At 32.8% G+C, this 15,067-nt stretch overlaps 1 protein-coding gene across 9 annotated transcripts in view; it reads right to left on the reverse strand.

Annotated features, from left to right (window-relative positions):
• The window catches only part of LOC100166820 (neural-cadherin), a 215,287-nt gene that overhangs the window by 46,229 nt on the left and 153,991 nt on the right, over nucleotides 1–15,067 (reverse strand). For 8 of the 9 annotated variants that reach the window (XM_029492452.1, XM_029492442.1, XM_029492446.1 and 5 more), the window contains one exon: nucleotides 3,346–3,537. In XM_029492452.1, coding sequence (XP_029348312.1) covers nucleotides 3,346–3,537 — 192 coding nt within the window. Of the gene's footprint in view, nucleotides 1–3,345; nucleotides 3,538–4,681; nucleotides 4,829–6,783; nucleotides 6,910–9,354; nucleotides 9,653–12,683; nucleotides 12,879–15,067 lie in introns of those variants that run through there. The other variant, XM_016805572.2, reaches the window with a different exon arrangement.

Below are 15,067 nucleotides of genomic sequence, written 5' to 3' on the forward strand. Positions count from 1 at the left end.
TCTTAAAACAGTATATTCATATCCATATTTAAAAATGTTTGGATTAAGTTTAGTAGTTTGGTTTTAGTTCATATGGTATTTTAGTGTATAGGTTGTTTATGGAGTGTACTGTGTCATCAAACTCATGTCTCATACTGATTGCAATCACGATTCGCGATCTAAAGTTTTGAGCAATTCAATTTTATCTTATCTTGAAAGTATTTCTCCTGGTTTATTTATATCGTACAAAGTGTTCGCGATCGATTTTTATCAATTTATTTTCACGGTACAAAATGTTGTACCGTTTTATGCAACTCAAACAATAGATAGTACAAAGTGTCCGTTTACCAATCAATTGTGAAAGTTAATTTTTTTAACATTTAAAAAAAAAGATTAGGTATAACATTATAACATTATAGGTATACATTTATAGGTACCTATTTTGTCTCTATATAGTATTATAAAAGCTGTTATAACCGATCTTCGTCAACTCGTGTTTACGTATAGGTACCGAAAATTGTCAGTGAGACGTCCTCAAAGTCACTATGTTTTCACCTACTTGTGATATCTTGTCTATTTATATACTATTATTATTGTTACAATTTTACGAGCATTTTTCGAAATTTCTTCTTCGCCGCGGTTTCCTAAAAACATTTTACATCAACATTTCCGGTCGACTATATATAATATAGTTGATAATAAATAGATACTACTTCTACATATAATGTAATATTGATAAATGCCACAATCATACGTATAGTTAGCATTTACCGGGAAGATCTACGTATTAAACTACAAGGAGGAAAATTATAAAATTCACTATAATATTTACTCTGGCCGTTATAGGACAGGTTTTAATAAAAAAAAAAAAAGATTAAAAATTAAAAAATCAAATAAAAAAGGGGCGGGTTGTTAAAAATGAAAAAGCGCAATAACAAAACGATAGTAAAAACATTTGTTTGTTGCCTAAATCACACAGACCGTGTACGGTGGCCCCAACACAGTTTTATAAAAAAAAATGTCACAATTTAAAAAAAAACATGTGTTTGCGTTCAGAGGAAAGTCTCAAAAATATCATATCGACTTTTAAAAAATCACCTCTGGAGCATTCCTGAAAAATTCTCCAATAAAAACGTTCACAATAATAATAATAATTATAGTCATATCATATCATTATTATTGCAAACAAAAAATGCCAAAAGTATTATTTTTTTTCCTGTTCGCCTAGTCGTTAAATAAAACAAAAATTAAAAAACAAAACACTGGTACGCATGTACCTATATGTTAATATATATATATATATTATCATATATAATATAATATATATACGTATAAAAATAAACGTTGGATTTTTCAGAGTTAAGAGAAAAATAAATAATTAGGTAATGCAATATTTATTATGCAAATCAACAAAAATAATAAAATGAAAATAATGGTGTGCTTATAAATTCAAATACCGAGGTGGCCTATTTATATTAAACAAGGGTTGGTGCGATTAATGTTAGAAAATAATAAATCAGACTTGTGCGATTTCAAATTATCAAAGGAACACAAAAGAAAAGTGATGTAAGGTAAAACAAAAAAGCTTGAATTATATTTACACATTAGACATAATATTCAACTGCACGTATTAAACAAATTTTTTCGATGAACGTAATTAACTGCAGCATTAACTGCAATAATAATCGTTGACGGGATGGAATGTAAATTATTTATAGTTTCGAAGGAAGCTGCATAGTATTTTAAAACGCCTCGGGATAATATTGAGTAATATTTAAAATTAACGAGTAGGTCTCGAGAAAAAAAAATGTAATTATTAATATTGCTATTCGAGAATTTTAGCGTTTACGATTTCAATAACAAATAAAAGCATTTACTTTATAGTGAATTCAGATCGATATAATATACAATTTTTTATTTTGGTCTTGCCATAAATATAAATAGGTATACATTTTTTTACCCACTGAAAACGTTGCGTTTAACAGACAGCTTTATAAGTATTAAATATGAAGGTGGGTGTACCGTACGTATATTATTTAAGATTTTGTGTTATAAGAGTGTTACAACAATTCGTAGAAAACAGATTACCAGTGTTGTAAAAGTATTCAAATACTTTTGAAGTAAGTACTAAAAATACTTTCTTCGAGCGTCTGTATTTAAAATCCAATGCTGATAATTTAAAAATAAATTGAAAATTTCTTTCTAGTTTATACACGTTCTGTTTTAATTTGTATAGAGTAAAATAAAAATAGAAATTGAGAATATATATAATACCTATAATCATATGTTAATTTTTCACTGTGAATTGCAAATCAAATACTTCGAAAAAGAAAACAGATGAGTATTTTATGGTTCAACTAAATGATATGTCGCAAAATATAATATGATTCATACCATAAATCAAAACATGAACATCTGTTTAGTTGATTTGATAAGTAAAAAAAATATTTTAAAAACGATTTGAAAGTATTTGAAAGTATTGAATACTTTATTTAAAATATTCGTATTTGTACTCAAATACTTTTTTTTCTGACTGTTTAAATACGTATTTTGAAGAATTTTCAAAAAAGTATCTGCATCTCAACTTGAATACTTTTACAACACTGGGGCGAGATTATGATATATAATTTATTGGGAAACCCATTAAGTGTGTGAATACAATAAGAGCTGTCCAACGATTTGTTATGAGGCGCATACGTGAGTTATGGTTTTTATAATTTGATTCGAATTATACTAATAAATTACTGTAAAATTTATATTTTACTATATTTTATATCATTAATTCGTTGCAGTTGAATATTGCGTCGTCATCTATCGAGTTGTTTTTAAATTAACGAATAAATATTATTCAAGTGTTAGATAGGTAAGTATCTAATGTTAGAATTTTTTTGGTACGGGGCGTGTCGCGAGAGTTTATCAATTCCGATGTTTTAAAACCGACTTCGAACTTTCGCGACACACCCCGCAGAGCCCTCCATTCGGCGGCCGACCGCGAAACAATCGAACAATTACAAAACAATAACGATAGGTACTCTGTTCAAATCAATCGATCGGGTCGAGGTACCTAGGTATAGGTACTCCAGTACGAACGAGTTACGCGATTCCGGGCGAGTAGAAATAATGATAATGACTATCAGAATGATAGGTAATAATCGTTTCGATCGTTTCGCTTCCGGCTGCAATAGGTAGCTCTGTATACATGTATAGTAATCGCAGTTTAAGACCAAAATAAATGATTTCAACCGACAATGATTATAATATTATTATTATGATAATATTATATTATCAGTCTCATGGTAAAATGTATAGGTATTATGTTATTATTATTATTATTATTAAGATAGAGATGAACCGTTGGAAACTTACGTCGAGCGGTTTCTTCAGGACGATCCACCCGGATTCCGGTTGGATCTCAAAGTAGTCCAGATCGTCGCCCGGGTAAGGGGCGGTCAGCGAGTAAACGATGGCGCCGTTGTTGTCGGCGTCCTCGTCGGAAGCCGACACTCTCAGGATGTTCGTGCCGATGCTGGCGTCTTGTTTCACGTTCTCCACGTATTTCTAAATATCAAACAAACAGTGTGTCGAACGATTCGACCGAGTTTTAGTGAGCTGCACACGCGTGACGACAGGTCCAGTGCTCGAATTTGGGGGGTGGGGGGGAGGAGATTCCCCCGGCGTCCGAAATAACTTTTCTAAAAATGTGGATTTAAATATCGTTGTCGACAAAGATTCTGCTGCACCTACGACAAACCTAATGAACTTTACTATCATATTTTACAATGGCTTGTCATCCCTTCTACGGTTTAGACTACCTACCACTAACTACCGCCTAATTTGACATTGCTATTTACATAGTATAGTTTGTTTAATAACAATTATATATTTATATCACGTTTGTGCTTTGCCCGGTGCAGCAGTGCGCGGGTAAATAGACTATTGGTTTATCAAACAGCTGTGGGTATTGCTATCGAAATGGAAATTATAACAAAATGTATTTTTTAGGTGACTGGATGAATGAAGTGTAACTTGGAAAAATTTCGAAGATTTGGGCGAACACAAATCCACATTCACTCACACGTTACATAGATTCATACGGCGTGTTATATATGGCATAGAATACAGCTAACATGTTACAACTATGCCAAAACGTAATAGGTATCCAACGCAAAAGTCCTCCCCACCCCCCACGGGTCTGGGTTGAATAATTTTGCACTCGGAACGCAGTTTTTCCTTAACTTAATTTTTCCCGATTCGAGCACTGAGTCGATAATATTATGATATAAGTATACGTATAACTCGTTCTGTTCATCTTGGCCATCGACGACCGTTACGATCGCAAAAAAAAATGGTCATATAGAACTATAATATAAAACTATCGTAACGTGTAAGATGTAATACCAACTTAAATGTTTTTAATTAGTTCGAAAACGAAAAGATAATAGATAATTAAAAATACGTCTTAGACTGTTACTCGTAACCTTAATAATTTAATGCGGACTGCTTCTTACAATAAATTATAATCTAAGGTTCGATAAATTTGATGACTAAAAATTGGTTATTTTCACGTTATAATAATATTGCTGGCTACATTGATTTTTAATTCAATTTTGGTAAGTCATTACCTGACGTGACGTCGGCCGAGGGCCTAGACGAACTTACTGAACTACGAGTTATATAATTGCTTATAATATTATTTTATTACTTGACGGTCGAACAGTGGTGGATTGTCGTTGACGTCGGTTATCTCGACCGTGAAAGAGCAAACGCCTTCCAACGACGGATCTCCCTGGTCGGTAGCTTTAATCGTGACGGACACGAATTTGCCATCGTCGCCTTCTCGATCGAACACCTGCAAAAGATTTCGCAAATCATCAGCTGTGGGTCTGGCAAGTCGGGTTGTCATTCGAGACACTTATATAACAGACCATTCGTTATGATAGGAAATTAAAAATTAATAAAATGTCGCCTCCGGTATATATAGATTGGAACCTACGCGCTCGACACGACGTCCAAAGCATGAACTGAAGGTGTGTGTCGAACAAATTTTAAAAGTGTACCTACCTCCATAGTGTATTAAATAAAATACGATCCCACTTAATTGATTTCGGAATGATTTTTTTTTTTTTATTTGTATCAAACTATCACAATAATATTGTAATAGTATGTTCAGTTAGCATATTAATAAGGTTGATATTCAAGAGTGAGCTGATATTAACCTTTACGATTCATAAAATCAGAATTCTGTGAAAAAATATTGTTTTGCAAAGGAAAGCATATTTCTGGTATTAATATTAAAGCGATTGCGTTGTACGTCTTATATTTAAATGCGAGACGATTGCATGTTTGAAGATCGAATTAATTAAAAACACACATCAATTATAATTTATGAAAAATATACAACAACTGTATTTATTAATAACAAAAAAAAAAACAAAGACAACTGATGGGGTTTCATTTTCCGATTTTATCTTTCTGACAACAACGATTGTGGATTGGACATGTTATTATGATTATAATTGCTAAAACGAACACGGAACGGTAAAAGTCGCAGACGGCAACTGACCCTAAAGTTAAACCGGGGGAGGGGGAGGCATCACCGTTATAATGAGTTTTGATGGAAACTTTAAACCCCGTTCCCTGCTATTACGATGAGTGGACAAACTGAATGTGATACGCGCACTTGACGCGTAAAATAAAGAAAGACAGTTTTACAAAAAAATTGCGCCGTCTAGTGTCTAGTGTGTAAGTGTCCTGGATAACAGTCTCGCACTGCACTCCAAACGAGGACGGACAAATGGAGGGTGTTTAGATAACTAGAAATTTTCAAGCTCTGCTGAAATTTTTCGTGACAAATCTGAACATTTTCAGTACCTACTTACATTCAATGCGAATACATTCAAAGTTTCCCAATGCAAAAACGAAAATGACGTATAGATAGTGACCGATGAAATGTAATACCGAGATCACAACGCTGCGGAATAATATACCGTTGACTGTGCATGATAATAAATCGAACGAGATAGAATTATTGCAGTGAGACACGCGTGTAAGACGTGAAATTTAATTTGGAAACACAAAGCTCTAAGCCAAGTCTCCGAGCCCTGCAGACAACGACAGTATTGAGATAATCTCGTATAATACGCACGAGGGGTGACCAAATGGCTGCAGCTGGCTGCCGACGGGAAATCAATTACTTTAATTATTTTTTTATTTCTACGCGGTGAGCCTTTCACCCGCGATGTTAATTTGATTTTTTTGATTTCGCCGGATTTAACTTTCCTCGGAAAACGCATTGGATAGTATAAAAAATTTGGAATCAAGCCAGTGGCTCTCCAAAAATTAATAACTAGTCGATCCCTGTCGTAACATATTGAATCGATTTCGGCTATAATCATTTGGTCACACCGTTTGATCGGTTCCGGGAAGTTTTCCCATAGAGTCACCCGAACAAATAAAACAAAATTATAGGTACCTATACAATATCATGTACCTACCTATCACATAACAATCGATATCGTCATATAATGGGACCAATGTCATAAATTTACTTTTACTTTGATCGCCGATAAATTGTATTCAAATCGAAAACGGTATCAAAAATATTGTATTCGTTCGAAACGAAAGCGAATTGGAGAAAAAAATGTACGGTTAAAATTCTAACACTATATTAGACTATAATTTAAACAGAGCTATTATACGTCTTATATTGTGTTTTTACAATATCGGTAAGTGTAGTAAAACGTGGTCTGCAGATAGGTATAAAAAATAATGATTAAAATATAATATTGCAAATAGCAGTCGTACCTTGTTAGTAGACACTTCGCCGGTTTCTTCGTCGACTGTGAACTTTGTGCCTTTTTGATTCGGCTGCTGGACAATCGAGTACTTCACTTGACCGTTTACGCCTTTGTCCTCGTCAGTCGCGTGCACCTGCGGGTCAATTATTATCGAATCATAATTTATATGTATTAGTATTATTTACCTAGGCATATTAAATAATGTACTGAACGCGGTCGTGGTCAAGCGATCATAATATTATAATTAGCCTAATTAAATTAGGATTGTGTTTTGATGCAAAGGCATTTTTTTCCTGGTGTTTTGAAACATTGGTCCATAAGTATAAAATGTGTTTTGTGTGATATTAATTATTTTAAAGTAATTTTTGACGATTTAAGTGCATTTTCTTAGTTTTTAGAGCATTTTTCACAATTTGTTCATAAAATGAACGAAAATTGTTGCGATTAACAAGAGAATTTCGGCAAACTGCCAATGGTACAAATAATAAATTATATACCGCGACAAGTTATCGTCAATAACAATTTTATCATAGCTATGCCTTTCCGCTCAAATTATTACCGTTATATATCTATTAAGTATTATTATTTTTATTACATTGCATACACACATATATACATAGGTACAAGTATCATCGATAACAATTTTTATTTTAGAATGAATGATTAAGAAAACAGATATACAACAAAACTAAACAAGTAACATCGCACAATACTATTAAAAAAAAAAATACATTACTGTAATTTTTTTTTCCAATTTTTAACTAACCAACTTCCATTAAAAAAAAATATTTTGTTTCGTTGAAATATTATTGAGAACCAAATTTATTCAATAATTCTATTCAACGAATTTATCTATAGAAAGAATTTTTTTTTTTACCACTATACTTACTTCATAATTTAAAGGATAAACTGTACTGTATCGATGCAATTTTACGCGACGATCGCACAGCTATTATGCTGCATTATATCTAATAATTTTTATGATTAGGGCTAGGATTTCAATGCATTCGCATCTTTTTCTGGAATGATTGACACGGTACTTTTCAAGATACGCTATATGCTATAACAATGAACTTTTTGTACAAAAAAACGAGGTTTTTGACCTTATAAATGCATTTATGAACGTTTATTAGGGTATTCTTTATTTTTTAAAGTAATTTTTTAACCTATTACGAAATAAAAATAAAAACATTATACCTACCTATTATATATACACACATATAAAACAACATAAGATAATCTGATTTTTAAATAAAACATTTCACACATTTATCTTGATATCTGAAGAAATCCGGCGTCAATTTTAGGGAATTTTTTAGGATATCTTTTAGAGTTTTAAGGTCATAAGTTCATTTTATATAAGGGTATTTAAATCCGAGACCTTCTTGTGATACGTTTGGTACCTATTCGTGTAGCAGGTGATCTACCACAAAATTCGAAACATATGGATCTACAATGCATTATTTTTTACTACAATTTATTTTTTATTAGTAATTATCGAAGAGTACTATATCTATAAATCAAATAAATTAAAATGTCCGATAAAAATGCATTATCAAATATAAATTATAATGATTAGCGAATTTTATCGACTATTTGACTCTACTAGACACTATATATATACTATTATACTGTAATAGAAATTTTCATGTAAGTTTCAAAACATTAAACAATTTTATAGATCACCGCCGCTACACGTAAGACGCGCCTCGGGATCTATGATTGGTTGGGAAATGCTTGCAAATTTTTCCTACATCACTTTACACACAAAATACACAATTACCACAAATTCGATTTTCACAACATCGACAGAGGTCACCATTTTAAATTTCTTATGTAAATTGCGGAGCGGGTATATTGTACACATATGTAAATTGTGTGGCCCGAGTATATTTTGTATATATTATGTAAATTGCAGCTTAAATATTTTTATTCATACCTAGGTATGTAAATTACATAATATTTACATCCATAGGGATATCTTTGAAAAATCAATATTTACTTAGGACTGGCAATAATGTAATAGCATAAATATTGATATATGATTAACAATATCGGCTTTCATGTTGTCCATAATTAAAAATTGTATTTTTAAAAATTAATAATCAAGTAACTGCTCAAAATATACGTGCACTATGGTGATTCCCCACAAAAAGTATATATTTTATATTATAAACGAGTAATTTTTTATCACCCGAGACGCAATTTACGTGATATAACATGACTGTGACCTTTATTGGGGGATCCGATTTATCTAAACCTGTAGACAGTGTAAGGTAATAGTTGTTATTCTTATTACGATTGATGAAAGGCAGGCCCACGCCACCCGAACTAATCGCACCGGTTTATAAATCCAAAAATAATTTTCAACTAAATAATCGATGGGCGATTGCCACAACGTGTCCTCATAGCGTATACTCTAATGATTTAATGTAAAAAATAGTTTTTTTTTGCGGGGGGGGGGAGCTTCAGCACCAAAGTTCTCCCTTAGGTTGCGCCACCCGCGATCAAATTCAAATGGTAAACCGTCGCAACGCTTTTTTAAACAATAATATTATAACACGACTTGTCTCCGTACCTTGAGCACCGGACTGCCGTTCGGCGCTCCCTCTTCGACTTTGGGGTTGTACTTGGCGCATTCCCTGAACACCGGTTTGTTGTCGTTGACGTCCGTTATGAACACTACCACTACCGCGGTACTGGTATGTATGGTCGCCGCGCCGTTCACGCAACACGCGCCGTCATCCACGGCGGTCACGTTCAGCTCGTACTTGTCTCTCTCCAGCGATATCGATTTCGAGTGCAGCCGGATGACTCCGGTGATCTCTTCGATGACGAACTGACCGGACGACGTACCGCTGCCCACAAATCCAAACCTGAAAGCACGTCCGACGAATATTAAAGTATATAATATTGTGAATTGTTATTATAATATAATATACGAAATAAAAACGCTCGAAAGATTATTTGGTTTTTATCGAATTAAATTTAGCCTCTGCGACTGTACAATATATGGTCGTTTGATTTTTATAAAATGCGTGTAACTGCAGTATTCACCTGTGGCTGTATTCGATTTTGATTAATTTTGATTATTAAGAAAGATAAGAATAATACAGTGATCGAACGGTTATATTTATTATTATTATAATATTCAAAGCCGGACATTAACGATTTAAAAAGTTTAAGTTAAGTTAAAAAGTTAATTTTATTTAATCTTTTTAATTTAACTAGTTATATTTTGACTTTCATTAACTTAACTGTTAACTTACTGCATTTTATTTTTAATTAACGTGAAATTACAGAATTCATTTTTTATTTTAAGAAGTTAAGTCAATTTATTTTGTTTTCAATTTTATTAAATTGAACTATTTCAGTCAATAGACTGAAAAAAAAATATTGTTTTTATGTCAAAAAAAATATTTACCGTGAATTGTTTAAAGTTAAAATATGTATATTATTTCAGTGTAACTTATATGGAAATACTGTATAAAGTATAAACACTATAGTTTATAATTTAGTTTTGGGTTGGAAAAAAGTACTCTAGCGTTGTTTAGTAAACTTAATAAAAAGTTAACAAAAAGTGTGTATTAACTTTTAACTTTTTGTTCTTGGTGCATATTAACTTAACTTAACCAAGTTAAAAAAATCATTGCCTTGCCTAGCCTTGATAATATTATATATTTTAGATCGATATCACTCGGTATATATACCATAGTCATACGTGTTTACCGCATTATGTACTTCACCCCCTTCCCTCACCACGACACGGGCATTTGAATCCCCAAAATCGCAGTGAGAATAAATTTCGAAATACAATACGTTTATTTGATATGAGATCGGGATTTGAGTCACGCGTGTCTGTATACCTACAGCTCGTACACTTCGTTGTTGATTTAGAAACGTGCTTATTATTTGCCAAAAATGTTTTGAACATTTCAAATCGGGGACACGTATAGCTGGTATCGTACGCGTTAGAATTTTCGTTGGGATTTTAAATTTTCGGCATTGAAAATAAATGAGAAATAACTAAAACACACTATAGTATGGATCGTTCAATACTTACCAACATTTTTCAATAAAAAAGCTCGATGTCTATCAAACGGCCGACAGTTAAAATTGAATAACTAATGGAAAAAAAGTCCAATATAATAATACGCGGGTCACGAATCAGTATATACTACATTTATGTTATGTGAATTAAAAAAAAATAATTGATTGGAAATGTGCACGAACGTTTTTAATCCGGTCGAAGCATTCAAATTAAAGAAATTGCCATGCCGCTATAAGTAGATAATAGATTAAAGATTCCAATGACCCCTCTTGTCATCCCACGATCTACCTACACGTATTTTATTTGAAATTCGGAGGTACATAACACTGTAAAAGTTCAAAATTTCAGTATATTACTTACATAGTTTGTCTTTTTAAATATTCACATAAAAAGAAAAATTATTTTTTTCGAATATTTAGCTAAATCAAAAAATTCTTATTGACTATAGTAATATGATATTTACTGTTAAATGTTAATATTCAACTAATCCATATAGGTGTTACAATAATTATTAATTAGTATTATGTATAATTATGGTTTTAAAATGTCATAATACTTTCATGAAATATTTCATTTATGTGGAAAATAAAATAAAAAATTGTTTATCATATATTATCTAAAAATGTATAAACAGTGCCTATAGTCATAAATTTACAGTGAGAGAACATTTTCAAAAGTTGGGTTATTGTATCGAATATACTATAATAAATAATAGCCAACAGGGACTCAATCGATAGGTATATGCGATAAATTAACCGATAATAATATATATAATACCATTTATAGCTAATTTATAACCATTATAACGCAGTTATGATTCGTAAACCTCGGTTGATAATGAGTCATTCATTATCGATCTTGTCTGCAGTGTGTAATCAATAATAATTTCTACTAATAATATACCTATAACCGAATACGTTTAAAAGAAAAAAAAACATATTTTTCATAATTTCGTTGAAATAATATATTCACGTAAGGCGTGAAATTTTCGATTTTGAAAATTCAAATTCAGAAATATGAATATATTATTGTGTACAACATTCGTGTCGTATCGACGCTTCACATTACCGCACAAACATGACCCAATATCGCACAAATGCACAACTCACACTCAAATATACAATGTGTTGCACAAATGTATTAAAACCAATACAAATTGAAATATAAAAATATTACATACAAATAAATTCAAATTCCATAAAATCAAAATATTCGACCCGAATTAAAAAATCAAAAATAGTTGAAAATAGCATATATATATAACTGGTAGATGTATATTAAATAGGGTGATTATAAATTCTGTTTTTTTGAACCACTGTCGCCTGTAGTTTGGTGGTGAATTTTTGGGACGCTAATAAATGTTTACCATTTTCAGAAGGTAGAACAAAAATTAATGAAAATTAAATATACCATTTTGTGAGGTGACAAGAACCGATAGTACCAGAGATTACTGGGCCACAGTAAAACCAGATGGCTGGTACTAATGCCTGCTGTATCGAAAGATTTTGCAGTTACCTTTATGTACCACTGAAAGATTATTTCTTAAGCATAAAACAGTGTCCACCAGTTTCAAAAGGTCCAAATTCCGAATTATGGCTTTTGCCACGTGAAAAATATACGACCGAATCTGTCCATAGACTTATTTAGGTTGAAAAGTGCCAAAATTGTTAGAAAACGATGATTAATACCAGTATAATTGGCCTAGGACTCTCTCTCTCTCTGTAATAATGAAAAAAATGTGTATTTCTTTGTAGGTCTACCATTTTGTCCTATACGCGTATTTTACACATTCTGTGAGGTAACCGGTGACTGTCGTACCTATATAAATATAATATAATATATATAGTGTCAGGTACCTGACGTTGTCTCCGTCCTTGTCGGAAGCCACTACCGTGGTAACCAGTGTATTTGGACCGGCGTTTTCGTCAACGTTCGGCGTGTACACTTGCTGCGAAAACTTTGGCTCCTCGTCGTTTTTGTTTTTCGTATAAATCCGTATGGTGGCCGTGCCAGTCTTCGAAGGTTCTCCTGTAACACACACACATGCACATGAAATGAAACTCACAGTCGTATACAGTTAAGAAGACGTGTCCGTCATCGTCGTCGTTTATTTTATACTTTTATTAAAATAAATTAACGTCACTTCGTCATCATCATCATCACTACCGCAGCGTATAATGCGGGCGACAAACGTCCGACATAATATTATAATATGTAATTAGATAATATTATTGTCTAACTACAACTGCGCTGTTTCCCTTAATTATTAATTACGCTCGTACCACTACGTAAAATATCATACTGTTATATTATACCGGTACAATGTTATTAAGGGATGGGATTTTGGAGTAGGATCGTAGCTCACCCCCTCCGTCAGCAATCGCGGTGGTCGTCGGCCGACTGGACTGACGAGATTTTAGAAACTTTTACGCTTTTACCGTGTTTTGTTATCACTCAGACACCCTAGCCCCAAGTATAGGGATGGCGGTATTGAAATCGGACACAGGTACTGTGATATAAGACTCCGTCCCAGTACGATGGAACGGTGTACCGCCGAAATACTATAGAATACCGAAAGACCTTGTTAGGGTTGACGGTATATTGAAATCGGTTACCGGTATTGCGGTATTAGAACCGGTATACCGAACAAACCGACGACAGCCCTGAACTTGCAGCCTGCAGGGGTAGTATTCCGAATACAGTGTATTCATGTAGATATAGTTAAGGGAAAGCAGATACTATGATCACAATAGTTTCGTTATCAAGTCCAAATTATATTGTTATAACGAAAGTGGATATATTTAAACGTAGAATTAAGATTTTTTTCCTCAAACAATTTTATTGATTTTGTTGTAATTCAAAAAATGTGAAGAAAGAGTAGAAACACGAAACATTTTACGTTTTCACAGCGGAATTTTCGAAATATTCAGACTGATTTTAAGCTATTTGTATTATTTTATATAATATTGTTATTGATTTATCTTATCGTATATAGAAACCATTCTACGGCACGCTCTAGCGAGAAGTCATAAAATACCTATGAGAATTTTCGGAAAAAATTTGTTCCACCAACCGAATTAAAGGAAAAATATATATAGGTACCTATACTACGTCTTGTAATAATACAAAAACTAACTCGAACTACCCTCAGAAATAGATCCATCTCCGCAGTCTCCTTCACTGTACACCGCACAATCATATTTCGAATGCAATCGTTTTTCATTGAATTCGAATTCAATACGTCCATTACTTCATCCGCAGTGACCTACTCTCGACAATACTGCGGAGTATATTACATTATATATAATGTACCTACTGTGTATATATATGTATATTCAACAGCCCAGCGACTTCTCCGGTTTTGGGTTTATTGTGCTGTTGTTTGATGTTATTATAATTTGTTTTCTCGGTTCAGAGACTATAATATTATAGGAGGCGCACATAAGTTCTCAAATCGAGTGAATCGCAGTGAGTTGTATTATTGTAGCGATTGCCACATTATACGGTTTTATATTGGTAGGCGGGATGATGACGATACAATAATAATATTACGTGTTGCCGGATGCAATAATCATAATGATGGATGTCATACGTGAACGATAAATATATAATCGTTACAACAAAGTATATTATTGTTAAGTACATATTAATATGTATTGTCATGGGGGTTGTTGGCGGACGCGCACACATTTCCAACTTTGTTAAATTAATACAAAAATACGATTTGAACACCAATATGTTATAAGAGATATATTGTACCTAGGCGAGGACCGCTCATTGGTGATGGGATGCAAGAGGGGGGGGGGGGGTGACATGTCACCCACCTTGGACAAATGTGAATTGATAGTATTTTTTTTTAATTGTCAATAATAAAATATTTTTATTGATGATATTATATTATTACACCGTTTATCCGTGTTGTATGTCTATACCTTCCGCTATTTAATAAAAGCAATTTCGTTGGTTCTTATAGTATTTTTGTTACGATATTTTCACCCCTCTAGTGGGTATGATTGATGAGCGCACTTGTACCTAGGTATAGCCTCGTATAGTGGAAAACGTATAATTGACGCTTTGTCGTCCGAATTACTGAAATGGTTCACAATAATAATTATTATTAGCCATGGACCCCTTAGACTCCTCTTAGAGTGGCGAAACTCCCTTTTTGTATATTATAATATTATTCTTGTGCCGGAAGTTCTACGAAGAAATAATTCGTTGCCACTCGTGTCGTCCGATC

Source organism: Acyrthosiphon pisum, chromosome X (genome assembly GCF_005508785.2).
Source record: "Acyrthosiphon pisum isolate AL4f chromosome X, pea_aphid_22Mar2018_4r6ur, whole genome shotgun sequence".
NCBI classification, from domain to species: Eukaryota; Metazoa; Arthropoda; class Insecta; order Hemiptera; family Aphididae; genus Acyrthosiphon; species Acyrthosiphon pisum.